Source organism: Vulpes vulpes, chromosome 16, assembly GCF_048418805.1.
Source record: "Vulpes vulpes isolate BD-2025 chromosome 16, VulVul3, whole genome shotgun sequence".
NCBI classification, from domain to species: Eukaryota; Metazoa; Chordata; class Mammalia; order Carnivora; family Canidae; genus Vulpes; species Vulpes vulpes.
In genome coordinates, this window is record NC_132795.1 from 73,361,552 (window position 1) to 73,388,641 (window position 27,090).

The window sequence follows — 27,090 nt, forward strand, 5'->3', positions numbered from 1 at the left end:
CTTGGAAAACAGCGGCACCTGGTGGTACCTACGTGGAATTGCACCTTCTTTCATTGGCTCAACATTTATTGCCATTACATATACAGAGTTCCCTATGTATTTGACACTTAGAGGGGATCGTTTTTAAATATTCCTTCCTATAAAGTAAAATTATTTTCAGCAATAATCATAAAATAAAAAAATAATAATGATGACCATAAAAGAAATACAGACAGTGAAAATGTACTTCCCTTCTGATAGAAAACTCAACGTAATAACAAATGATTGTCCAGACACTAACAAGTGAGTTGTAATAAAACTGAAATAGCAGCACCTGGGTGGCTCAGCGGTTGAGCGCCTGCCTTTGGCTCAGGGTGTGATCCCTGGGTCCTGGGATCGAGTCCCGCATCGAGCTTTCCGCAAGGAGCCTGCTTCTCCCTCTGCCTATGTCTCTGCCTCTCTCTGTCTCTCACGAATAAATAAATAAAATCTTCAAAAAAAAAAAAAAAACCTGAAATATCTGCAAACACAATTCGGGAAGCCACAGAATCTTGCCATTGATGTAATATTTTTTCTTGATTTGCTCGTTAGTTTTAAAACAATTTAGAGACAATGCTTGCGTCTTAATGATGTCATTCAAATTCAGTAATATAGTTCGCATATGAACTAATATGCACATTTACCAACTAAAAGTCTTATATGTGGTTTTCAAGGCTTCACTGTTTTAAACGTTAAGCACAAAATCTCCAAATGGTCACCGAGAATGACAAAATGGAAGTAATTCAAGTTTGTGTGTTTATCTTTACAATCAGTGTTTATCTATTTTGAATCTAAATGCAAAAAGATGTTGTCTCACAGTGCTTGGAGACCCTCAAATAAAGTAAATTACAAATTACCCTCCAAATGAACTCACATAACCCAGAGTCTTGGTGTGTCTGGAGTTGATGGCACAACTGGGGCTCTCTGAATTAATTTCCACATAGAGTACCATTAAAGCTCATTCAAGAAAATGCTAATATGGGGCTCACATATAAATTATTAAAACTCAACAATAAATGGTGAAATCAGAGTGAGGTCTGTACCTAATAATCTCCATGTCAAGTTTCTGGCTCTGGGGTCTTCTCACCGGCATTAGCCACCTGGGCCTCACACTCCCACAGATAAAGACCCCACCCTTCCCCCATAGTTCCACAAAACAGCCACAGGGTTTCTAAACCTTCACAAACAAAAGGAAAGAAAACTTGCCTTCCCAGAAGCTGTAGAAAATCTCTTTGCCTTTCCCTGGCTCAGAGTGGGTTTCATGGCTGCCCTTGAGCCAATGCCTCTAGAGAGCCAAGCCAAGAGGATGAGACAATGGCTGGGAACTAGGGATAGGGCCAATCACAGCTGAGGAAAGGGTAGCAAGTTCAGAAGAGAAATTCAGGAGCCTGGCTCCACCTCCCCCAACCTGTTGGGTTCTGTGCTCTGACATCCAATTTTCCATGTGGGGAGTGCTCGCTTTGGCAGCACAAATACCAATTTTCCATGTGGAGAAACTGAGGCAGCAAGCACTTGGGGACAGGACTTCTCAGTAGGAGTGAGCCGACACTTGGGACACCAGGCAATGAAGATCCCAGCTGTGACTGTCCAAGGAGGAAGGTGGGGCAGCTAATGAGGGTGCTGGGTGATAGAATCACCTGAAGGCACTACGTAAAATGCACCAATTTGGGACCCGGGGTGGGAGGAGGGGTTGGCATTTGTTAAAATCACTCCAAGTGACACCAACATTCAGCCAGCATGGAGAGCACCCACCTAATGCAATCCACAAAGACAAGGAAACTGAGGACCAGCGGTGTGCCTGCCTCAGTTCCCCCACTCTGCCATAGCTCCTCACTCGTACAGGGATGTTCTCGAGGCAGAGGAGTGAGAGGACCAGACCCCCCAGACCCTGAGGATCACGTTCGAGCACACCCAAGATAAGCTGTTTACAGGCACTTCTCATTGACCTCTTCCAATGACCTAGCCCCTTTCCTGGTCCCCCCTTCACCCCAGAAAAAATGAGGGACTCAAACAAGAGAGAAGCTGAGTTTATTACAATGACTGAGGTCTTGCCACCTGAGAGTTCCCAGAGTCTTCCCCCTCAGGACACAGAGGAAAGAGGGTCCTTATTGTAAGCAATGCGCCCTCAGCTCAAGGCTCTTCGGTAGATTCTAGCCCAAGAACAGGTTACAAAACCCCACCCTCCCGGGCCTTCCCTCCTCCCCCAACTGGAGAGGACAGGTGACCAGGTGAGGAACCCTAGATCAGTATGAACCTGAGGCCTTAACTGACTGCCTTACCATGGCCCAGCTGGTAAGGGTTGGGGAGAGGAGCTGAGCTGACTTCAGCCAAACTGGAGGTCCTACGATGGGGCTGAAGCTGGAGCATCATGGTTTGCAGGCCCCAGGCAGGCTGGAGTTCAGACAGAAGAAGCTTCAACCCCCTTTCCACACCCTGGGAGGTCCTCAGCCTTGCTTGCCACGCTATAATAGTAGGCCCGCATGCGCTGCTCCACAGCTTGGAAGTCTGGGCGGTCCTCCCACCTGTGGGAGGTTGGGTAGATCCAAGCCACTGACCATATCCCCACAACCCAACTTCACCTGGAGGGTAGACATGCATGGGGCTTAGAAAATCAATGAGGTTGTCAGGGTGGTGGAGTTTGGGGGTAATGGAGAGGTTTCGTGGGTGTGAGAGGACTAGAATTCAGGTGTTGCCATACCACATAATAGAAGAGCTGCCAACATACAGGATGTTGGAGGAACCACCTGTTGTGTGTTAACAGGTGAAGACTCGGGGAACTGAATTCATTAGGAGTTGGGGTAACAACTATCAACCAAGAGGAGCTGGATACTGTACATATGCTGAGACCCAGTGTATTTGAGTACTGGGTGCAGGCTTATACAGATTCAAGTATGCTGCTCCTAATCTAGCAGAACACTGCAGCATTGACAGTGGGTTCAGCTTATGGAAAGCTGGGCCTATTAAAGATGCTAGCCTCTTTCAGTATTGGGGTGTTGGTGTACTATTTCCCAATGGGGGCCAGGTTAACACATGTTGAATGGACTGATCATTTATTATTTATCATAAATAGGGTATCTATTTACCGGGTGGCTTGGGTGTTTGGATGTCAATGTCAGAGGTGTTGGCCAGTGGAATAATGGATGTTGGGGTAGGAAAGGTATCAAATGTTAGAATACCCATGCATTGCATGGTCCAATGTAGGCTAATAGCTTTTTTTTGGGGGGGGGGGTGCATGTTGCCTATTTTCTGATGGGAAGTTGAAATATTGATAATTTCAGGAGTTAGGGTGTTCAAGTATTGAGTTTGAACACCAGACAGGGGTGAAGGTTTTGAATATATTCAGTTTTTGGATGCTATAGTGTTGGCCTGTGAGGGTAAATAGATGTTGATGTTGGATGGTGGGGGATTGAGGAATTAGACTGGAGTATTATCCCATGCCCTGACCATTGGTACCATATTTTGGGTAACAGAGTACTGATTTTTTTGGGTATTGTAGGATCAGTGTGTTGAGTGTTGGCTGGTGGGGGACTGAGGTTTTAGATGCTGGAGCAGTAGGTGTCTACAGGTAGGGTGTTATGGTGTTGGCCCAGGGTCAGTGTGTTGAGGCATTGAGCATGGGTGCAGAAAGTAAAGATACCAAGTGTTGGAAAGGCTGTGAACTGGGTGAGTCTTGGGTGGGATGAGTTTTGGACTCTTGGGCACCACAAGCTCTAGCCCTAGGCTCAGGTGTCAGTTCAGCTAGGTACCCTTCCCTCCCACTGGCACTTACTTGTAGATCCAACAGTCCTTCATGAGTGTGTACATTTCAGGTGGACACTCTAGGGGGCACTCCATCCGCTTGCCCTGCTCAATGAAGGCTATGACCTCAGGCCCCTTCATCTTCTGCTCAAACCAGAACCAAGTACAATGTGAGTACGAGGGTCACCTCACCCTTATCGCCCCCACTCCCCACACAGCTGCCCGCCTGCCTTGTAGGGCTTCTGGCCATAGGAGAAGGCCTCCCACATGGTGACCCCGTAGCTCCAGACGTCACTGCGGCTGGAGAACTTGCGGAAGTTGAAGCACTCGGGCGCATACCACTTGAGTGGCCACTTCCCCGCCGAGCGGGCCTGAGAATGGAGAGATGCTGCCAGGGCAGGGCTTGGGGACCCTCCACCCACCAACCTCATCCACCTGGGCACCAAAGGGGTAGGGACTCACAGTGTAATAGCTGTCGTCGGCACCCAGTGCCTTGGAGAGACCAAAGTCACTGATCTTGGCGTAGTGCCGGTTGACTAGCAGGACATTGCGGGCCGCCAGGTCACGGTGCACAAAGTTTTTCTCCTCCAGGTACTTCATCCCCATGGACACCTGGTGCAGCAGCTCTGCCACATTGCTGATGGGGATCTCCTCCCTGGGGTGCAGGGGAAGGCAGGGTCAACTGGGAGGAGGCAGCCCAGGTTCTCTGATGCAGCTGAGCCTGTGTTCAGCAGGTGCTTGTTGGGCATCTGCTGTGTGCCAGGCACAGGGCTGGGGATATGGCGGGAGGTGAACAAAAAGGCAAAACCCTCTGTCCTCACCTAGTCTTGAGACTTTAAATTTCTCCCACATACTGTTCCAAACTTACACGTTTACCTGAGCCTCTATATATCTTCAGAGGGGTCTAATAGGCATCTCAAAATTAGTAAAGACAAAGTTCCTGATTGTTCACACACGTGCACACACAACTGGCTCTCCCCACTGTCCCCTTTCTTCTCCAGGAGCTACATCTTTTCATTTACTTAGGCCAGAAACACTAGCCTTGCCGTCAGCAACTCTTTCTCACACTCAGCTTCCAACCTGTCAGCACAGGTAGCACTCAGCACAGGCAACTCTGCCTTCAGAATCCCTCCAGAATCCTCCTCCTACTACTTCCCACCTCATCTTCTGCCACCATGGTCCAGCCCTCATCATCATTAGCCTGGACCAAAACAGTCACCCTGCCCTCGCCCCCGTGGTCTGTCCTCCCCACACAGGAGTCAAGTCCTGCCACTTCTCCGCTCAGAGCCTCCTAGGGCTCCCACCTCACTTCGGGTAAAAGTACAAGGTCTCTCCAGGGCCCGTAAGGCCCTGCACGATCTGCCCTGCCACCTTCCTACCCACATCAGCCCTTTCTCCCTCTCTCCTCTTCACGTGCTCTGTTGCAGGCACGGAGCCTTCCTCACAGTTCCTCCACTACCCTGGGCACAGACAGCCTCAGGGCTTTTGTACTGGCTGTGCCCTCTGCCTGGACCGCTCTTCCTCCACAGCTCCACTTTAGTTTACAAACCTCACCTTCTCACTTTTCATCTCCCACCCTGACACTTCCAGTCCTCTTTTTTATAGTAAATATTTTCTAACATACTCTATGTTGTATTATAATTATTCATGAAAACCTCTCTTCCCCAACCAGGATACAGGACAGAGATCTTTGTCTCTTTTGTTCAAAGATGAATCTCTGGGGCTGGTAATAGTCCCTCTTTCAGAGAAATTGCCCGGTAAACACTTATGGAATAACTGAATGCATAAGCCAGGGTATACCACAAATGCACATGCACCAGTAAGAATGTGAGTGGATGGGCACATGTCTCAGTGAGTGTCAAAGATCATGTCTGTGATGGTGAGAGTTTGAAGCATGAGGACATCTGTGCTGTTAACAGCTCTGCTTTGTGGGTGTGAGTGTGGATGTCAGGGTGTGCAGGGGTGGCAGGAGTCATGTGGAAACGGGTGTGCTCCTGGGTGGGGCACATTCATAAGTGGACGGATGAACCTGCTAGGCCCACAAGCTCCAAACACCCAAACCACCCTGGGGCTCACTTCTTCCCAAGCAGGAACTTGTGCAGGGGCCCGCCGCCCGCCATCTCCATGACGAGCATGAGGGCCTCGGCCTGGCAGACACCAATGAGCCGCACGATGTAGGGGTTGTCCAGCTGGTGCATGATCTGTGCCTCGCGCATCATCTCATCCTTGTCTGTCTTCTCCGTGCTATGCTTCAGCACCTTGATGGCCACATCAATCTGCTTCCTGCCAGGGTGGGCACCAGAGTCAGCAGGGGCCTGCTCAGCCCCTCATGCCCACCCAGCCTGCCTCTCCTCTCTCCAGACATATGTGGTGGATGCTGTGATTTGTCACCTGGCTCTCCCGTCAGGGCCCAGGCACACACTTCCTTAGCTGCCAGGAGCTTTGGCTAGAATATCTCACGGCCAACGCCCGGCCAAGGCCCTCACCGAGGACCGTCCCTACTGAAACAACCTCAGAGTTACCCTCCCCAGAGGCGGCCTGTATCCAGTGAGCAGTCAACCTAAGGGGACAAGGGGGACCCTCTGCAGCTCTCCTGGGATGGGTGAGGCCTCTGTTGCAACCACAGCTAGCCCACTTCTCCCTGCCCCAGGCCTGCCTCTCCCACACTCTCCAGTGCTGTCCCTGAGCCTCCCAGGTCACCCCCTAGTCTCTCCTGGTCCAGGGTGTGTGTCCCATCCTGGATATCACATCCTGGCTCCAACCTCCAAGCTGTGGGGAGTCCACTCCCCTCCTCTGCCCCCCCCCCAACGGGAGTTCCCCAATCTATGGCAGGGCTGGCCATACTTGCGCATGCGGTAGACGCCCTGGCGTACTGAGCCAAAGTTGCCACAGCCGAGTTCTATGTCAGCCATGAGGAGGTTCTCACGCTTCAGGAAGAGCTTCTTGTCCTTGAGCTCCTCAGGATCGCTGTAGGGGCTCTCATACACACTCGTGTCCATGGGCATTGACTGTGCTTTCTCTGAGGATGCTAGGCGTGCTGGGCACATACACACAGCCATGCACTCCCAAGTCAGGATGAGGGAGTGGGATGAGGCAGGGGAACGAGGAAGTCATGGCAGCCTTGGCACCCACAGAGCATACACCCCAGACAGTGGCACACCATCCAGAGTATGCCCAGGCACATGGGTATGTGTATGTGTTCATGTACACATGTGCACTCGTGTGTGTTCCTGGTCTCATCTGTGGGTGAGCTGGGAAGCCACGTTCAAGTGGATCCCAAAGGCACATGCATCTCTGTGCAACAGGTGACCACGTGTGCTCCTGTGTGTTCACACATATGCACCCACATATACTTTCACCCACGTCTCTGTGTATGATGGGGTCCAAAGGCGTGTCTGCATGAGTAGTAACTGTTAGTGCGCCAGCTGGAAGATACATATCTTGTCCTTGAGTGTATTCACTGACATGTCCATGCCTGCTCGTGTCTGTGGATGCACCACATAGCCATGTTGACAAGCCCTCCAAGATGAGACTCCATGTGCACATGCAACCATGTGTGTTCTCTGCACACATAGGGACCTCCTTGCATCTACACATCAAACACATTAGCATCTGCAGCAGGGCATCTCAGGAACATGGGCTCAAATCCCACCTCCACTACTACCTAACTGCAGGACCTTATTAAGCTACTTGTCCTCCTTTCTCATCTTAAAGATAAGAAGAATTGCTATAACTACCTTATATGGCATGTCAGAAACATTCCATAAGCAGTCACACGAGCATGAAGTGTGACTGGCACATAGTAGATGCTGAACTAATGTGTGTCTGTAGCCCAGGTGACCCAGGCATGGCCAGATGTATGCCCCTGCATGTCCACATGCACCCCACGTACATGCACACAGGCAGGCATGCTGGATGCGCACTCATGCGGATGTCTACAGGCACAGCGTTTGCACAGAGCAAATCAAGCCAACTGCCACAAGTCAGGCCTGACCCATATTCCTCCCCTGCCACACCCCAGGGCCAAGCCAGGGACCTATCTAGCCTGGCATGAACCCCCAACGCACACCTCTACCTCTGTCAGCTTACCTGGTTCAGGGGTGTATCCATCTGAGTTGAGGGTGTCAATCCGCCTGTGAGCCTGAAGGTCATGAGGTCAGCAAGGTCAGCAGGGTTCGAGCTGAGGGCACTGGGCCCTTAGACCCATATTCTTAGAGGACTCACAGGGACAGCACTGGGGGGACCTTCTTCTGTTCCACGGCAATCCTACTCTCCATCCCAGCCTCACCCTGGGAAGAGGACTCACCAACCACCTGCCCAGCTCCATCCTTCAGGACCCAACCCTGAGATGCCAGCTAACTCACCTGGGTGAACGTGGATGGGTGGGCTGGAAGTGTGGGAGCAGCAGCCTCTGGAGGAACAGAAGGGACAGTGAGAGGGTGGGGCACAGGGTCTCTCTCACTCACCTCTCGTCCCTCACCACACACTTACCTGAGCTGGCGTTGGTGTTGGGGCAGGCGTCCTTCAGGCAGTAGATGAGCCCATCTGCCTTTAGCTTCAGGTACTCTACCAGCTGCAGGGAGGCAGTGTCAGGGTCAAGGCTCCTCTCTTCCTCAGATCCCTAAGCAACGCCCCCATCAACAAGGTAGATGGGGAGATTACCTGCCAGAGGGTGTCAAACTTGGTCCCCTCAGGAATACAGTATTTGCCTGCCTTGTCCTGGCTGATGAGGTAGTGGTACACTGTTTTCCCATAGATCAGGGACAGTGCATACGTGCCCTGCTCCTTCCGGGGCCTCAACCTGGCAAGGGGAAAGTGGGAAGGTCACTCCTATAATCACCTGGGCCTCTCTGGTGGTGACCCCCTGCTGGGCCTCAGTTTCCACACATACACTTGCACACACACTTACGACCATGGGCTCTGCCCCTGATGGTCTCATGGAGAAGTGGCAGGGACTAGGGGTGCCAAGGTCAGGCCCCACTCAACCTGCAGACCTGCTGGTAACAGGCTGGTGGGGTGCAGTGGGGTGGAGGAGGGGAATGAGAAGAGGATGGCAGTGTCCACAGGGAGACACACTTGTCCAAGGGCCAACATGTGACCATCCACAGGGGAATACTGGCCTTCCCACAGTGGACACTCAGTCCTGAATAGCCTGATATTCAGCTACCCACAGTTGAACGCCTGGCCATCCAGAGGAGAACTCTGAGCCACCCACAAGCAGACACCTGGTCCTCCATGGCTGAGTATGTGGCCTTCCATAGGGGACACTCAGCCACCCACAGGGGATACCTGACCATCCATGGAGGGATATTTGGCCATCTGTGGTAGACACACAGCCACTCACAGAGGACACATAAATCTATGCAAGTAGACTTAAAATATTCTCTTGGGGAGAGAAAGCCATTTTTACATGAAAAACAACAGAAGTAACCACAACTCTAGCTCCTGGGGCACCTCTGCACAGATCAGAATAAGGCTCCTCATCATGACAACAGATCTACTAGTCACTGTAATAGACTGCCCTTTGACAGAATGAGACCCTTGATTGTCCTCTGATGGAAATTTGCTAAAATAAATAAGCAAATCTTCCTTGCCTATGAATGAGAGTTGAACCCCTTAAAGATGGTGGTTTTGTGTGTAAGAACCTGTCTGCTCACACACAGCTCCATGTACATGAACCAGTCTAACCGCCCCCCAACATACACACACACACACACACACACACACACACACGACAACTTAGAGCTGGATGCTGGTACCCTCTCCTCCCACGGTGAAACCAATCAACATCTCCCACAAAACAGTTGTTTGCAGTCACTGACACAAGGTTCTATTCCAAAATTAAGTGGAAGTTTCCAAAGGAGAATGGACAGCAACTGGTCCTGGAGGTCTTGGGACTTGTAGAACAAGTTGTAGGCAGCTGACCAGTAATCTTAGGAAGTGCACTGAGGTACAGAAGAGTTGGCTGGTGGCAGGCAGCAGGGAATAGGCAACAGGATGGCCTGCAGATGCTGTAAGCACTCTGACAGGACTTGGGCCCTGCCCATGGATGTTCATTTATCAGACAAATGTTTACTGAGTGTTAACCATGAGCCAGGTATAGGTATTGTTCTAAGGGCAGGGATACAATGATACAAAAGAGATGTGAGCCCACCTCATAATCAATCCCTTCCTTAGACCAGAGGGATGGAAAAATATCCCCTAAATTGCCACGGCAAAACCTGATAGTGGTACAGAGGAACAGCAAGTTCCCCAGAGAACAAGGCAGTGAAGGATGATACAGTTCCCAGGCTAGCCCACAGCAGTCAGAGGTACCTGAAGAGATAGGAAACCAGAGTACAGGGTGATAGGGGAGCACCAAAGGATGAAGAAGAGAGCCTACAACAAACTAAAAAGCAAATGTCCCACAGAAAGGAAAGCAAAAAAAAAAAAAAAAGAAAGAAAGAAAGAAAGAAAGAAAGAAAGAAAGAAAGAAAGAAAGAAAGGAAAGCACTTCCATAAGTAGACTGGTGGGCTAGCCTGGAAGTTATGGTCTCCAATTACTAGTTCTCTTCTTCTGAGAAGTGAAAAAAATCTCCTCAGGTCAAAACCTTAAATCCTGACCTGGCAGCAGAAACTCAACACCTAGTGCTCACTGGCAAATGTGTATGGAATATTGAAAACACCACCACAATATCAGGCATTCCTTCCCATCAGTTGATAGAGTGTCATTCTGTAGCTCCTGAATCAGGACCTGACCACATGACTCGCTTTGGCCAGTAAGACATTAGCAAACACGGCAGGAAGAGAGGCTTGGAAAGTGGTTGAGCACTGGGCCTGCTTGCCCTCTCCTGCTTTTCCTGGCAACCCTGTCACCACCATGGGAATGAGTCCAGATTAACCTGTTGGAGAAGCCACATGAAGGAGAACCAATGCACCCCAGCCTACCAACTACCAGACATGTCCGTGAGGCCATCCTATACCACCAGGCCCCAGTCAACACCCCACTGCATCTGACTACAGGCACATGAGTGAGCTCAAAAGAAATCAGCACAAGAATCACCCAGTTGAGCTAAGCCCAAGCTGCCAACCCACCGAATCAAGGGTGAATAAGTGATGTTGTTTTAAGATATAACATCTTAGGATGGTTTATTATATAACAAAGCCTAACTGATAATGCTCTCTTTGGAAAGAGATTTGTAAGTCCTTAAAAGAACAATGACCAATTCACACATAATAACCACATAGGCAGACATGGGTATGGTCACCATATATATTTCAGTGCCACAAATTCTACTTAATTTACCAAGAAACAGTAGGTGGTAGCAGTACTTTGTCCTCACAGTTCAAACTTGAACTTAGAAGTCCCAGCTAAGAAATTCAGGCGGATCTCCACTTAGGAATATATGGAACCTGATAATGGTGGTAAAGATAAGAGCTAGCATTTACTGAGAGAGTGGTTCTAAATTCTTCACACAGTTATACTTAATTTTACAGCATTCCCCACATGGTAGGTTCTATTCTGCAGTTGAAGAAACTGAGGCATAGGAGCACATCTCCTGCATAGCTGGTTAGCAGTAGGGTTGGATTCAGATCCATTTCTGACTCAGTTAATTGCTAATAGGACCAACAGCCAGCTCCATCACACGATTATCTGTGCTGCCCGGAGCAAGTCACGGATCCTCTGTCTCAGTCTCCTCATATGTAAAAAGAGACAACTGAATATATCATAAGTTCTTAACCTGAAAAGAGCTCCAAGAATAAGGATCAGGCTCAACTAAGATCTCCTGTAGCTGTACTACTACAGCTCAACTAAGATCTCCTGTAGCTGTACTTCAGCTCAACTAAGATCTCCTGTAGCTGTACATGAAGTGTGACTGGCACATAGTCAGTTCATCTGGGGTGAACATGTTTTGGGGTTCAGAAAGGGGTTCAGCTTCAGTAAGATTCCCAAAGGGGATCTGTGATCCAGAAGAGGTTAGGAAACACTTAAAAATATACTCTTAAAGGCCCTTTGTGGGGGTCAGGTTTCTTTTCAAGTTGAATCAACTCATAACTATAAGCCCTGTGATTACACAGAAAGTTTTGGCAGCAAACAGCATGAAGTACAATCTCAACCATTTTTCAGCAGCTCTGAAGTGTGGTCAACAGCAAGCATGGCCCTGGTCTTAATTCCAGGCCTGAGTGGCATACATCTTTCCATCACACCCTATACTCTTATCTCAGAACTGGACCTGTCCTGGGCTTGTGACAGACATCAGGATCCACCAAGGGTGTTCCCTTCTCCCCAGGCCCATGCAAGGTTCTATGCCTACAGCTTTGACCTTCCGCCCCCTAACTATCCCCATACTGAGAAAGCAGTTCTTGACTACAGGAATTGCAAGAAGAATCTACAACAGCCTCTGTCTAAAGCATGCCTTGCCTAATTTTCCAATAGTCTGTCTCAAAGTAGCTGCTTCTGGTCTCTTGACATTGCCCAGCAGGAGTCACCATCCCTGATAATGTCACTGCTCCAACTGCTTCTGAACTTCAGTGCCAGCTCAGTCTCTACACGGTACCCAAGCCCAGCTTCCTCAGCTTCTACCTCCCGTGGCCCGTTCTGGCCCAACCTGCCTCTGCGGCTTCAAGCTTGACATCCAAGGCCTCCACAGCTGGTCTAACCCCTTGGCGCTGGCTCTTCTGACACTCCTCTTACCTCAGTAGACCAGTTAACTGTCATAAACTCTGCAGAAAGTCTGGAAATCTTTTTCTTGAGGGAGTGGAATCATTGTCAAACATCTTCCATGGAAGATTAAGATGCAAAAGAGGTCAAAGCTGAGGTACGACGGGGAGAGCAGCTGATAAGTAGCAGAATCTGACTTCCTATCCAGATTATACTGTATTGATTCATCATGTTTGGTCTTCCTGCTCCACAATTACAGGGATTTATGTCTGTTTTGTTCATTGTTATGTCTTCAGTGCCTGAAACAGTGCTTGGCACATAGTAGGTGTTCAGTAAATATTTGTTGAATGGAGGAGAGGAAATAGAAGCAGGCAGAAGTTCAGCCACTTGCCCAGCGTCTGCAGCTGGTAAGTAGCAGAATCTGGATTGTTCCCCAGCTCTGGCATCCTAACCACTGCAGATCCCTTCCCATATTATGCCCCTTCCCACAATCAGAAACACACAACCCCCCTGCGTGTGTTAGCACAGGTGTACCCTTCATGGTCCATCTGCACCCCGAGGTCTGCAGCACCCTCCAGTATTCCAGCCAACAAGCTCCAGCCTCACCACCCCAAAGCCCCAAGCCTCAAGCCCCACATACAGGAACTTGCCGTCGGTCTGCGAGCCCGAATAGAGTTTGCGCTCTGCCTCCTCGCGTGTCAGGCTGCTGTGGTACCAGGGCATCCGCTCATGAGCTGTCGTGGCAATGAGCTTCTCCACCTGGGGAGCCTGGCTGATGATGGCCTGCTCCAGGGCCTCGCCCTAGGGAAGGGTAGATCAACAAGACTTGTAACTGTCACCAAGAGTGTGACCACAGGAAGCCTCTTCCATCTCCTGGACTTTCTTAATTGTCTCCGTCCTGAGAGACCCTAGGGTGAGTCCTTCAGCCTGTTGAGGAGAGCGCCCCGCCCCCATCTCCCACCCAACCAGGGCCTTGACAGGCGACCTCAAACTCATCGCCAGCTTGACAATCTGACACCGGTTGTCCCGCAGGCAGCGCCCCCAGCGTCCTCAGGCTCCGCCCCCAGTCCAGACCTCCAGGTCTGGCACAGTCTAGCACCAAGGCACCGCTCAGGCCCCGCCCTCCGAAGCCTCCTCCTAGGTCCCGCTCCCACCCACCCCTCCAGCTTCCAGCTTCCAACTTCCAACTCTGGCGCGGTACTGCAAAGCACAAGCTGTTTTTCTTTTAAAGATTTATTTATTTATTTATTCATGATAGACAGAGAGAGAGAGAGAGAGAAAGAGAGGGGCAGAGGGAGAAGCAGGCTCCATGCCGGGAGCCCTACGCGGGACTCTATTCCGGGACTCGATCCCGGGACTACAGGATCGCGCCCTGGGCCAAAGGCAGGCGCCAAACCGCTGAGCCAGCCAGGGATCCCCATCAAAGCACAAGCTGTTGAAGACAACGGCTCCCCCACCTCGCCCCCCACGGCTCCGAGGCTCTCTAGGCTCCGGGACGAGCTCACAACCAGGCCGACTTCCCGGCCCCGCCCCAGGGCCCGCCCACCTCCCCGCCCCGCCCCAGGACCCGCCCACCTCCCGGCCCCGCCCCCAGGACCCGCCCACCTCCCGGCCCCGCCCCCAGGACCCTCCCACCTCTCGGACCCGCCCCCTCCCGCCCCAGGGCCCGCCCACCTCCCGGCCCCGCCCCCAGGACCCGCCCACCTCCCGGCCCCGCCCCCAGGACCCTCCCACCTCTCGGCCCCGCCCCAGGACCCGCCCCCAGGGCCCGCCCACCTCCCGGCCCCGCCCCCGAGGCCCCCCGCCCCGCGTTCTCACCTCCAGCTTCCACGTCTGGCGCACGTAGTCGCGCACCATGGCGTCGCGCAGGCAGTCGAAGACCCCGGGCTGCGGCTCGAGCCCGGACGGCCGGTTGCACGGCTTGCGCAGGTTGCAGGGCAGCCCGTCGGGGTCGCGCGAGTAGAACTCGCAGAGCTCGGCCGGGCCGCAGTGCGCCTTGCCGCCGGCGATGGCGTAGGTGCCGTTGAGCTGGCGCTCGATGGGGAAGTGGTGGAAGCGCACATTGTGCACGAGGGAGAGCACGTAGCCGCCCAGCGAGCGCAGGCACTGGCGCAGCAGGAAGAGCCCGTCGGCCATGCCCGCCAGCTTCAGGTGCTCCTCGGCCTCGGCGCGCGAGATGCTGCCGTAGAAGAAGGGCAGGTGCGCCGCGGGGTCCGGCATCGCCGCCGCCCCTGCGCCTCGGCCGAACCCTGCGCGTTCAGAGCGAGATGGAGGGCGGGTCAGGGCTTCGGCCTGCCTTCGCGAACACCCTCCGTTGGGCCCAGACAAGTGGGAGAGAGGCTGCCTTAGGGCATCCATGCCAACCGTGCAGAGCCTGCTTTGTGCCAGAATCCGCTTGCTGGGCCCAGTCCCCAACCCTCCTCTGACTCTTCAGAGACTGTGCTGAGCGCCCCAACATCCCCACTGGCCCCCACACACCAGCACCTGGAACCATTCATTCATTTCCCAAACTCCTGTTGAATTACAGTGCTCCAGGCCAGTGCTGGAGATGACAGTGAATAAGACAGACTTGGTCCTGCCTTCCCGAAGACAGCAGTATGGGATACATGAAACAACGAAAGAGGCAAAAATAATTACAAACTGAGGTCCATGTCCTAAAGGACATAGAGTGATATTAAGAGAGAAAAGAAGGGGAAGCAAATTGAATTTAAATAAAATATTTTGGGGGGATCCCTGGGTGGCTCAGCACTTTAGTGCCTGCCTTCCTCCCAGGGCCCAGGATCGAGTCCCGCATCGGGCTCCCTGCACGGAACCTGCTTCTCCCTCTGCCTGTGTCTGTGTGTGTGTGTGTGTCTCGCGAATAAATAAATAAAATCTTTTAAAAATAAATAAATAATAAAAATAAATAAGTAAAAATAAATAAAATATTTTTTTAAAAGAGAGAGAAAAGAGGCCACTGTAGCTGGGATGGTCACCTTCTCTGAGGAGGTAGCATTTGAACTGAGATCTGAAGGATGAGGAGGAGCCAGCTTTTCAAAAATCATAGAAAAGAGCACATTGGGTAGAGAAAACAGCAAGTATGAAAGCTCTAAAGCTGGAACCAGCTTTGTTCTTCAAAAGAACATTATTACTCTGTTAGCCTTCCCTTCCCCATTTCTACTGAGTCCCCTCGGCCTTGGAAATTCCCCTTTGCCCTGCTGCATCTGCCTTCCTGGACAAATTTCTAGAAAGCATAAACTAATCTGAATATCCATCAAAAGAGAGCAGTTAACTATATAAGGATTTAATTCCAACGTGAACTTTTATACAGCCACAGGAAATTATGCTCCTATGCGGGGAGAAGGGATTAAAAATGTTTAGATACATATCCAATAAGGCAGATATTTAGATACATATCCAGTAAAAGTATCTTTTTAACTTTCTGGGGTTAAAGTATTAATGACTGATATTTTGATAAGCACTGGGTTATACAGGTGTCAATTTCTCAAAGAATGTGCTGAAATTTGTTCATTTCATTGTATTTGAACCCCTCAGTTTTGTTAAGATTTTATTTATTCATGAGAGATACAGAGACAGAGACAGAGACATAGACAGAGAGAAGCAGGCTCTCTGTGGGGAGCCTGATGCGGGACTGGATCCCTAGACCCGGGATCATGCCCTGAGCCAAAGGCAAATGCTCAACCACTTGAGCCACTTGAGCTCAACCAGGGAGCCATCCTGGCGTCCCTGAACCCCTCACATTTATTTTTTTTAAGATTTTTATTTATTCATGAGAGACACACAAAGAGAGAGGCAGAGAGACACGGGCAGAGGGAGAAGCACGCTCCATGCAGGGAGCCCGACGTGGGACTCCATCCTGGATCTCCAGGATCACACCCTGGGCTGAAGGCAGCACTAAACCGCTGAGCCACCAGGGCTGCCCTGAACCCCTCACATCAAAAAAAAAAAAAAAAAAAAAAAAAAAAAAGACCATAAAATATTGAGCACTAGTTAATGATATGTATGCAGAAATATTTAGGTCCAATGGCTACTGATGACTGATTTAATGTGAAAAGCATCCAAAAAAATAACATAAACTGATGGATGGGGCATATAGGTACACAGACACAGTCAAGTCTTATTATTCAGAGAAGTTCTGTAGAGTTATTGCAAATAACTGAATTAGCAAATATTAAATGCTTGCTCCTAGAAAAAAATGCAGGGATAGGTTCCATCAAGTCTCTGATCACAACATTTTCATCAACCAATCAGTACATAACCCTGTTTCTGCTAACGACACTATTTGACATATATTGTTGATTCATTAACATTGAACGCTCACCCAACAGCACCACTTTAAGATTATCTAACATACTTTTCACATAAGGCACATCACAGCCCTCTTGCACTTAGGAATGCAAGACAGCACTTGATCACTATGCTGCTGTTTAAACAATGTAATCACCAACAAAAAGCACAAAATCATGGCACCAAATAGAGGACACATGTTTACAATATGAAAATTAAAGCAAAAAAGGTAGAGTGTCGCCTGTCAGTTGACTCAAATTTCTTGCTTCTCTGCTTAATGTTTGGTTGGGTTTTTTTTAAAGATTTTATTTATTTATTTATGAGAGATACAGAAAGAGAGAGGCGCAGAGACACAGGCAGAGGGAGGAGCAGGCTACATGCAGGGAGACTGACATGGGACTCGATCCTGGGTCTCTAGGATGAGGCCCTGGGCTGAAGGCAGCACTAAACCACTGAGCCACCCGGGCCGCCCATCTGCTTAATGTTCTTGAATGATTATGAAAGGGCCTCAAGTATTAGTTTGGGGGTTACAAGTAAATTTTAGCAAGTAGGCTAAATACAGAATCTGCTAATAATAGGATCAACTCTATGTGATCCTAATATTCACCCAGTGAATATAACAATTGTAGAACATAGGAGTGTTAATGGGAATTCTTCCCATTTTGCTGTATTTTGAGTTTTTATATAATATTGAAAAAAATGTATCTCCCCGTAACAATTTCTAGGCATTTCTCTAAGATGGGCCCTACAAGACCACCCAGGCATAGGTTATGTTCAGGGGAGGATCCTTGGGTGCCTTCCTTACCTAAGCAAATGTAAGCAGGGGTGCCAAGGTTTTTGTGGATTGAGAAAGGCTGCCTTTCCCCCTGGGCATCCAGGAACAGACAAGGATGGGCTGAGAGGAAGATACTGGAGTGGAAATCAGGCGAGGTCTGGGTTGGGGTAACCAGAGGAGGAGTCAGGATCTGCATTCTAACCTGATAGCTCCTGACATTGGGGTTAGGAAGGCAGGCTTAAGGGGGTTCCTGGGTGTCCCAACAGTTACAGGCAGGTGAGTAATCACAGACTGCATTTGTGTCCCCACTTGGAGACATAGGTCACCATTCCATCAGTGTTTAAGAGTCAAAAAGAGTTCCTAGGTGTTTACCCTAGAGAAATGGAAACTTGTATTCACACAAAAACCTACACAGGAAATGTTTATAGCAGTTCTGTTCACAGCTGCCAAATTCTGGAAACAAATGTATCTCAACTGATGAACAAATAAACTGTAGTATATCCCTGCCATGGGATACTACACAGCAATAAAATAAAAGGAAATGCTAATACCCACACCACATGGATGAATCTCAAAGGCATCATGTTGAGTGCAAGAAGCCAAATCCAAAAGGCTACAAACTACAGAATTCCATTCAAAGCTTTATCAGTGGAGCACCAGTGGTTGCCAGAGGCTGGGGGTCAAGGGGGGAAAGACTGACTAGAAAGGACATGAGGGTATTTGGGAAAATAGTCAATATTTTGATTGAGATGGTAGTTTCTCGATCTATATGCATTTGTCAAATCTCACTAAAATGGGTGAATTTTACTGTATGTAAATTATACCATAATTTTTTTTAACTAAAGGAACTGGAAAGTACCATCTCACAGAGATGGTAGTTTCTCGATCTATATGCATTTGTCAAATCTCACTAAAATGGGTGAATTTTACTGTATGTAAATTATACCATAATTTTTTTAACTAAAGGAACTGGAAAGTATAGACAAACCAGAGACTAAAATAATAACTGACATAGGAAATAAAGTGCTGTTTACACTCCTGCTCTACTTCTTGGTTCCCACCCCCTCACCCAGCCTCACAGTCTGCCCTCCACCCCCACCAGGATGCTCTCCAGGTTAGAGAGGAAGCACTGATATCACCGGCTAGTGGACACCAGGCATGCACTTAATGCCTCCTCAATGCTGGGTCCCCTGAGTGATGGACATCATGATCCCTCCTTCCTGCTTGAGCCTCTTGGCTCTCCCTGGTCCTTCACAGGCCCCCTGACATGCCTCCTCACTCTCTGACAGTTCCTACTCTCTCTCCTTCCCCAGCCCTGGTCCCTGTACTTAGGCCATTCTGCCTGGGGCTATAAACATACCACCATGCCCACCTATCTAGCCCACATCTCTCTCCTTTGAGATTACCTCCTTTGATCACCACCTGCTGTGTGTCTATTAATAAAACCTGAGATCCAGATCTAAGTCATATGGTGTGTGTGGTTTGACTAAACCCCACAGTTTGTTTCCCATAAGCTGAGCTCCAGGGTCTGCAACGGTTCTCGACAATTTTTCCCCATGGCTTCCCTTGCTCAAGAACTTACTGTGGCTCCCTCCTGCCCACTTTATTTAATCTAACTAAACTCTCCGATCCTCCCTCTGTTTCAGCTGTGCTGTGCTGTTAGCCTTCTTTCAAATTTACTTCCATACTTTTATCCACGCAGTGCCCTCTACTGAGTACACCCTCCCCACTTCTCTCCATCTTCCCAAATCCAGCCACCCCTGCCTCACAGATTCACATAGCTACTCCCTATACCCAGGACCAGGCAGCAAGGTGGGGGCTTGCCCAGGGGCTGTGAGGAGGTGGGGGTAGTGAAGCTAGTCTCTGGGGCAGGAAGCTGTGGCAGGAAATTGTCAGCAACACAGTTTGAGAAGCTCCTCCCCCCAATGGCCACAGGTGCAACCTGGGTAGCCAGAGACAGGTTAGTGCAGCAGGGGGTGGGGAGAGACTGGCCCTTGGGGCCCAGTCCAGGGCCATAAGCCATGATTGGCCACCTCAGATCTAAGGCCAAGGTAGCCCAGAGGCAGGAGCATTCCCTGTGCACCCTTAGCCTTATCACAACCTCCCTGTCTCACTGCCAGTAACGACAACAGTAATAATAACATGACATTGCACGGCTGATGGATCCAGGGGTTAGCCAGCCCTGTGTCTGCTTTTGCCTTCCTGTCTGTGCCTTTCTCGGCTGTCCTCACTAGTAAAACAGGGGGATGAGAGCTGGAGTGACCAACTTTCCTGTGCCCAGAGATGCTAGGGAAGCCAGAGGAAGTAGACAGGAGGAAGCAGGAGATGTAAAGCCAGGGGGACAAGAGGCTGGAACATGTGTCTATGCAGCTCTGCTGCAGGCCAGGCCAGCATGCACCCTTTGCTTTCAGAGGAGCTGGCCTAGTCTGCAGGCTCTTGGTGGGACCCTTGACATGGATAGGTAGATCACATATTTCTGTCCCAGTTATGTTCCTACAGACTCCATGGCTTTCCCAGGAGGCAAGCTCACCATGAGCCTCTCCCATCCCCTGCCTGGACTGACCCCATCCAGCCTCATCCAGCCACCTCATGAGCTGTGAGTTCAGAGAATTTGGCCATCTCAGAGTTTGCAGCCCCACTGAGAGATAAAGGAACATCAGCCTTGTTTTCACAGCTCAGACCCTGGGAGGAGAAGGAGGAAACCTGTGGTCCTTGCTCAGAAGGATCTACCTGGAATTCCATCATTAAAGCAGCCTCCCTGGGCAAAAGCAGAATTCAGTCCTGTCTATTCCAGAGAGACCTGATACGTGAAACATACTTCAAAGGAAACAAAGCTCAAGTGGTCAAACACATTTTCAAAAGCTGTAGAAAGCATTTTAGCATATTAAAGGCTCTGAGAGGCATTTGGGTGGCTCAGTTCCTTAAGCAATGACCCTTGATTTCAGCTCGGGTCCTGATCTCAGGGTTGTGAGATGGAGCCCTGCTTGGGGCTCTGTGCTCAGTGGGGAGTCTGCTTGAGATTCTTTCTCTCCCTTTCCTCTGCCCCTCACTCACCACCCACCTCTCTAAAATAAATAAATAAACCCAATAAAATAAACCCAATAAAATAAAATAAATAAAGGTAATTAAGTAAGTAAGTAAGTAAATAAATAAATAAATAAATAAATAAATAAATAAATAAAGGCGTGGGGCACCTGGGCGGCTCAATCGGCTAAGCATCTGCCTTCAGCTCAGGTCGTGATCTCAGGGTCCTGAGATTGATGGTGTCAGGCTCCCTGCTCATCAGGGAGTCTGCTTCTCCCCCTCCCTCCCCCCCTTCCACTGACTCATGCTCTCTTTCTCTCACTCAAATAAATAAAAATCTTTAAAAAAATAAAAAATAAAGGCTCTGAGAAGACCTGCATGGAAGGACCGTTTTAGCTTTGTTTTATCCCCACTCCCATGTGGCAGAGCCTTGAGGGTCTTCTATGCCACAGAACATACTCTGAACATCAAAAGCCCCAATTAGATATCCATTGTGAGAGCCAGGGAAGGGGGGGAGGACACTGAGGCAGTAAGGCTGTAGAGGGAATGAGCCTATCCAACTGGACTTGGTGGGAGCGGGTGGGAGCTGCGCCGAGCAGGCCTGGAGGCTCTATATGCTACCCTCAGCCAGATGCCAGAAGTGACCCCACCAAAGGCACTGCTGGAATGGGGGCCCAGTCCCTCTCTGCCCATCCCTTTTCTCACTGACTCCCAGTCTTCTGCCTGAGACCCTAAGTCCCCCCTAAAGCCACATTTCCTGCTCTTCAGTCCGCAATCATGGGGCCCCCTCTGCCCACCAGTAGGAGCAACACAGGTAATTTCAGCCAATAGAATGCCACCTTGGTTTTATTCCAAGTCACAAATGACAGAAGTTGGCATTGTGCCGTGGGTGGCAATATGCTCCTTCATCTTTTTCCTGACACCAGGGGATCAGATTTCAACCATGGAATCAGGGGTCTACTGTATAGTGGTGGCATGGTACTGAGCAGTGATTAAGCTCACCAGACCCCACCTAGAAAATGATGCAAGCAAAGGTGCTTGACACTAGCAGATTGTAGGGATTCCATGGGATGAGGCTCACTGAGCACCAAACACAGCACCTGGACCACCATTGTGTTATCATGTCCTTCTCTTCTCTCAGCCCTCCAGGACTCCTACCTCACTCAGGGGTAAAGCCCATGTCCTCACAGTGGCTCCCAAGCCCTTATGCAATCTGCCCAATCACCTCTTTATTCTCATTCATGCCCCAACAGCCACATGGGCCTCCTTATATCACTTGTTCAGTTCACTTGATCAAATCAGGCATGGTCCAACCTCAGGGCCTTTGCACTGCCTGTTCTCTCTGCCTGGACACTCTTCCCTCAAAATCCCTCACTTTATTCAAGCCTCTGCCTAAATATCACCACCTCATCCAAGAGTTCTTCTCTGATCTCCCTCTCTAAAATCATCTCCCCCTCTCTCTCTATCCCTGACCTATCTTTATTACTCTTCACCACCAAAAATGGGATTTATCTACCAACTTGTTGACATAGGACCTTTGACCCCCGCTAGAATGTAAGCACTGTGAGAGGGAAATTCTGTTTTGTTCCCCTACCCATACCAGCAAGGCACATAGTAGGTGCCCACCCCCTTCTCCTGCCAATATGCTTTAGGTCCCCTCTGTTGTCCCCTCCTCCTAGAAGCATTCCATGATTCCTACTCCACCTTCCCCAAGCTGAGTCAGGCACCTCCTCTCTTGTCCCAGGGCCCATCCTCCAATATCACAGCCCTGATAGCCGTTTATGACCACTGTGACCAGGCTGAGGTCCCTGAGGCAGAGCCTACAGCTGTCTTGTTTTCTTCTGGAGCCCCTGTTTCTTCCAAATACGTGCACATAAGACAGGCAACCACAACAGCCTCTGTGCCAGGGACTTTACTATGAGCATTATCCACTTAATCTAAACCTCACCTTGAGTCCCATTAAATGGGAACTGTTACCTCCATTCCTTAGCTAAAGCAACCGAAGCTCAAAGAGGTTAATGTCATGTTCAAAATCATGTGGCCTGCAAGTGGTAGTCAGGATTTGAATGCAGGTATCTGACCCAGCAAGCCTGCACTCACCACTCTGGTAAATGTCCTTTAGGAGACAGAATCCCAGGACACCCAGGTGGCTCAGTGGTTGACTGTCAGCCTTCGGCTCAGGTCGTGATCCCAGGGTTCTGGGATCGAGTCCCGCATCAGGTTCCCCACAGGGAGCCTATTTCTCCCTCTGCCTGTGTTTTTGCCTCTCTCTGTGTGTCTCTCATGAATGAATAAAAAATATTTTTTTAATTTTTTTAAAAAGAAAGGAGATGGAATCTCTTGCTCTAAGTTGGATCCCAAGGGGCTCTTATCCTAGGCTGGCCCAGGCGTCACTGCATTTTGAGGTTCCTTCAACAGTCAGGGCCCACAGCTGGGTGTTCTGGGGTTGGCAATAGGTCTTCGCATCCAGCAGACTTGCTAAGTGTCTGCTGATCGACAACAATACCATGAGAGCAGTCCCCGTGGAACCCAAGCTCTACTGCCTTGGTTTTAAGGCCATGTGACCTCAACAAGGAGTTTTCCCTCTCTGGGTGTCAGGCAGTCTCTGTGACTGTAAAAGGGAGAAGAGGAGAGGCTTAGGGGGTGGGAAAGGTGGGATGATGAGTTGGGAAGACAGGGCCTGATAGAAATGTGAGGATAGCCAGGTGCTGTCCTATGCATTGTGGGGTGATTAGCATCATTCCTGGCCTTTATCTACTAGATGCCAACACCCCGAGTCATGACCAAAAATGTCTCCACACATTATCAAATGTTGTTAGGGAGTCAAGGGGTGTTAAAATTGGCTCCAGTTAAGAACGACAGCCTTGACCCTATGCTTTGGTTGGGGGCAGGGTATGGTCGGCATGGAGAAGTCTGGCTACTGCAGCCCCCAGGAGAATCTCCAGAAGCTACAAAGTCCAGAGCCTGACCTCCCAGAGCTAGTAGTGACCATTAGAATTATAGCAACATGCTCAGATAGCACCTACTATGTGCCAGGCATTCTAGATATACAGTTGATCCCAGAACAACACGGGTTTGAACTGCTCAGGTCCAGTGACACACAGATTTTTTACAGTACAGGAAATGTCTTTTCTCTTAGGATTGTCTTCATGATATTTTATTTTGTCTAGATTACTTTATTGTAAGAATATAGTACACAACACTGTAACATACAAAATATGTATTAGACCGTCCATATTATCAGAAGGCTTCAGGTCAACAGTAGGCCATTCGCAGTTAAGTTTGCTGGGGGGAGTCCAGTTACATGCAGGTGTTCAAATACATGGGGTTTGGGCACCCCTAACCCCTGTGTTGTTCAAGGGTCAACCATATTCGTTTACCTAATCCTCACAAGAGCCCTGTGCATGAGTGAAGGATTTATGGATCCAGGACTGGACATACACAGAAGTGCAGTGACTTGCCTAAGGTTGCACAGCACACACCAAAGATGGCAGGGCCAGGACTCAAATCTAGGAATCTAGGCCACCTGGCTCCGGAGTGTACACTTAACCACCGTCCAGGCTGCCTGCGTGCCCTGTATCCCTGCCAGGGCTGCTTGCAGGAGACAGGAGGACAGACGTAAAAAAGGGGAAAAAAGCACAGCCCTGGAAGAGAAGAGGCTTCAGAGGTGGCACCCAAACATTTTTTATCCCAGGCGTCCCTGGCTCTGATCCCTCAGCAAAGCTTTAGTAAGCACCCACCGTGTGCTCACTACCCTGTTGAGACAAGAGTAAGGAAGCCCATCTTGGGTCATTTCACCACAGGGGCCCTGTTTCTTCCTGCAGAGACTCTTTCCTGCTTGGGACATTTTTTGCAACCTCTCATCCAAGAGTCAAGAATCAGGCATCTGCAAGGTGCCAGTATTTGCATCTGCATTTAACAAATGCAGAAACTGAGGCTCAGAGAATCTAAGCAACTTGCCAAGGACACACAGCGGTTGAGCAGGATTCAAACTGTTTTCTCCTTGCCCTCTCTGGGTCCCCCTTTAACCCGAGCTCCCTTACAAGTGGCTCAAGCCTGTCCTGGGCCCCCTGCTAGGACTCATCTGCATTTTGTCGTTCAAGTTCAAGTCCTGACAAGCCACCTTCATGCTCATGGGGCTGGTGAGGGCAGGGGACAGAACACATATTTGCTTTCTCTGGAAGATTCTCTGCTTCCTGGAACCAAGGGTGTCACCCTGATGGGGCCCAGCAGGAGCGAGGACTGAGCAGGCATCTCTGCGTCCCCTGGAAACTACCACTCAGCTGACACTCTGGCAGGGAATTTGCTTCCCTTAGGGTGGTTGCAAGCAGTGTCTGCTTCCTTTTCCAGCTGGACACCACCCATTCCCGATCCACAGCCCCTCCTGGCCCTTCTCAGGGGCCTCCTAACTCTGTCCTCCTCCACCAGACCCAGGCTAGCCATGGAAATGGCGCCGGCCAGGGGCCATTCCACCTAGGATGACGTACCTGAGGATGTGCAGTTGATATCGAGGCAAATGGGCCACAGGTCTCTGGTCCCCAACGCCAACAAAAAGCTGGTTCTAGATGAAGAATTGGGACCCAAGAAATGAACTTGGGTGTCCGTGCAGCCCAAGCCCCCAGACTGAGGCCCTGCGGCTAACCACCTGCACACATGCCCAGGCAATGTGTAAGTAGGCCAGGCCCCATGGAGTCTTCACCCTCCACCCACTGCCCCAAGTTCCTCCAGGGTGTGGCTGTGGTGGCAGGGCAGGGGCAGTGAGCCAGAGAGTGGCAACTTACCTGGGTATGCCAGCAGCCGCACAGAGGCCCAAGCCAGCAGGGACCCACGCGGGAAGGCCTGGTGCGCTCTTAGCAGCTGGTTTCTCTGAAACTCAACTGATTTCCTTGTAGTGAAGACAGGAAAGGGGGCTGCGTCTGAAGTTTACGGCAAAGTCATGAAGTGCTGCGTTCAAGGAAAATGGAAAGTCACACGCTCCGGGGAGGGCAGAGGGCATTTCCGGGACCAAGCAGTGCCTGCCCCACACTCAGGAGTGGAGGCTAGCTACAGGCAGGGGTTATGCAAAGGGACCATTCAGACAACATCCCCAAACCCAAGGAGGAGGAGAGGGGCTACCTGTGCCAGAATGGGGGCAGGGAGCAGTGGCAGTGGGAGGCTGATCCCCAGGACTCAACGGAAAGAGGACTGCCCTCTCTTCCCCCTCCCAGGCAGACATGGGCCCAAAGGCCTGCCAGGCTGAGAGAGCTAGAGAGAGGAGAAATTTGCTCAGTGTAGCCATAACTCCAAGGTTCAGAGCACCTCCTGTGTGCCAGGCACTGGGACAGCAATGACGACCTGTCCCAGCCCTGAAATGCATCACAGGGCTGAGTCAACAGGGAGATCAGGGCTGGGATGGTGGAAGCCTGGGCAGGATGTGTGTACAGAGGAGCCCCAACGCACATGGGAGATGCCAGAGGAGGACTCTGAGAGGCATCAGTCATTTCTTTAAGACACGGAGACAGTGTGTCCCCCAGTGCCCACCCACTCCCTGCCACCCCGCTTTACACCTTCGCTGCATGTTACACCTGGCTGATCACCACCTCCTGCTCTGGCCACAGCCCCCTCCTCATCCTTGTTTCCGCCCTTCCCTCACACTCACCCACACCAGGGTGACCACGTGACCTCACATCATATCCACACCCTGCTGTGTGGCCACTGCACCTGCGTGGTGTCCATATCTCCTCTTCTCTCCCTCCAGCACCCCAAGGCCTCAGGGGGCTCTCACCCACCACTTCCTTGTCTTCTGGAACAATGGGGACGTCTTCAGTGGCTTACCCACACGTGCAGCCTCGGGGGTGGTGTGGGGATATCCTACACCACTGTTGAGACCCCAAGAACCTTTGTTCTCTGGGTCCTGCCACTTTGGGGGAAGTGGGCTCAGCCCCACAGCCTGCCGTATGATTCCTCCATGCTCTACCTCAGGCCTTTCTTGGGGACCTCTCTGCAGGCTCTACTGTCCCCCAGTTACCTAAATCCACCCCCCAAGAAATCTTTTTTTTTTTTAAATCTAAGTTCCAGGCTGGAATACTTTTCTCCTACATAGATTTCCCCCAAACCATTTTTGTTAGAAACTTTCCCTTTCCCTGCAGGCATCACGAAACTCAGAGTATAGAAACAAATCTGTTTCCACACTGGACAGTCCTTTCTGTAGGAGAGAAGAATGCCCCAGCAGAGCGAAGAGAACAGAAATCAGAGCACCAGAATCACATCATCTACAGTAAAAGTCCTAGTAGCACCTACTGAGCACTTCACTATGTGCCACCACCATAAGCAGTTTACAATTTAATCCATATAACCCATTTAATCCATTCTCCAAGTGAAGATAGAGAAGCCCAGAGAGGTTGAAGAACAGATACCCAATGGTCAGGTGGGACTGAAGCCCGGGCCTTGTGGTCCCACAGCTCACCCGCGGGGGGAAGGACCAGGAAGGTGAGTGCAGGCTGCGATGGGGAGTGCCTGAGGGTGGCAGCCTTTGGGGCCTCCAATCTCCAAGATATCAGGCCTAAGAAGGGAACTCCTGGCCCCTGTGAGGCACTGGCTCAGCCAACCTCCAACTCTCTGCGGTCCT

The 27,090-nt window shown here is 50.3% G+C and overlaps 1 protein-coding gene across 2 annotated transcripts; it reads right to left on the bottom strand.

Moving 5' to 3' along the window:
* Nucleotides 1–2,029: 2,029 nt before the first annotated feature.
* ZAP70 (zeta chain of T cell receptor associated protein kinase 70) lies at nucleotides 2,030–27,090 on the bottom strand. Of its 2 annotated transcripts, XM_072742213.1 has the most exons (15): nucleotides 26,929–27,090; nucleotides 25,265–25,427; nucleotides 24,971–25,044; nucleotides 14,216–14,646; nucleotides 13,038–13,198; nucleotides 8,419–8,557; nucleotides 8,248–8,329; nucleotides 8,121–8,167; nucleotides 7,846–7,897; nucleotides 6,601–6,793; nucleotides 5,833–6,039; nucleotides 4,219–4,411; nucleotides 3,987–4,127; nucleotides 3,788–3,900; nucleotides 2,030–2,540 (listed from the first exon to the last, which is right to left on the bottom strand). In XM_072742213.1, the coding sequence occupies exons 4-15, from the start codon at nucleotides 14,615–14,617 to the stop codon at nucleotides 2,417–2,419; spliced, it is 1,854 nt and encodes a 617-aa protein (XP_072598314.1). In that variant the 5' UTR covers nucleotides 14,618–14,646; nucleotides 24,971–25,044; nucleotides 25,265–25,427; nucleotides 26,929–27,090; the 3' UTR covers nucleotides 2,030–2,416. The 2 variants fall into 2 exon arrangements, with proteins under 2 accessions (XP_072598314.1, XP_025848531.1); XM_025992746.2 differs by lacking the exons at nucleotides 24,971–25,044; nucleotides 26,929–27,090 and having other exon boundaries at nucleotides 25,265–25,429.

Coding starts and splice junctions, on each gene's coding strand:
- ZAP70 (XM_072742213.1), bottom strand. CDS start 14,617: ATGCCGGACCCCGCGGCGCACCTGCCCTTCTTCTACGGCAGCATCTCG. Junction 8,558..13,037: donor CAGACCGACGGCAAGTTCCT/GTATGTGGGGCT, acceptor TCCCCTTGCCAG/GTTGAGGCCCCGGAAGGAGC. Junction 8,168..8,247: donor CAACACCAACGCCAGCTCAG/GTAAGTGTGTGG, acceptor CTGTTCCTCCAG/AGGCTGCTGCTCCCACACTT.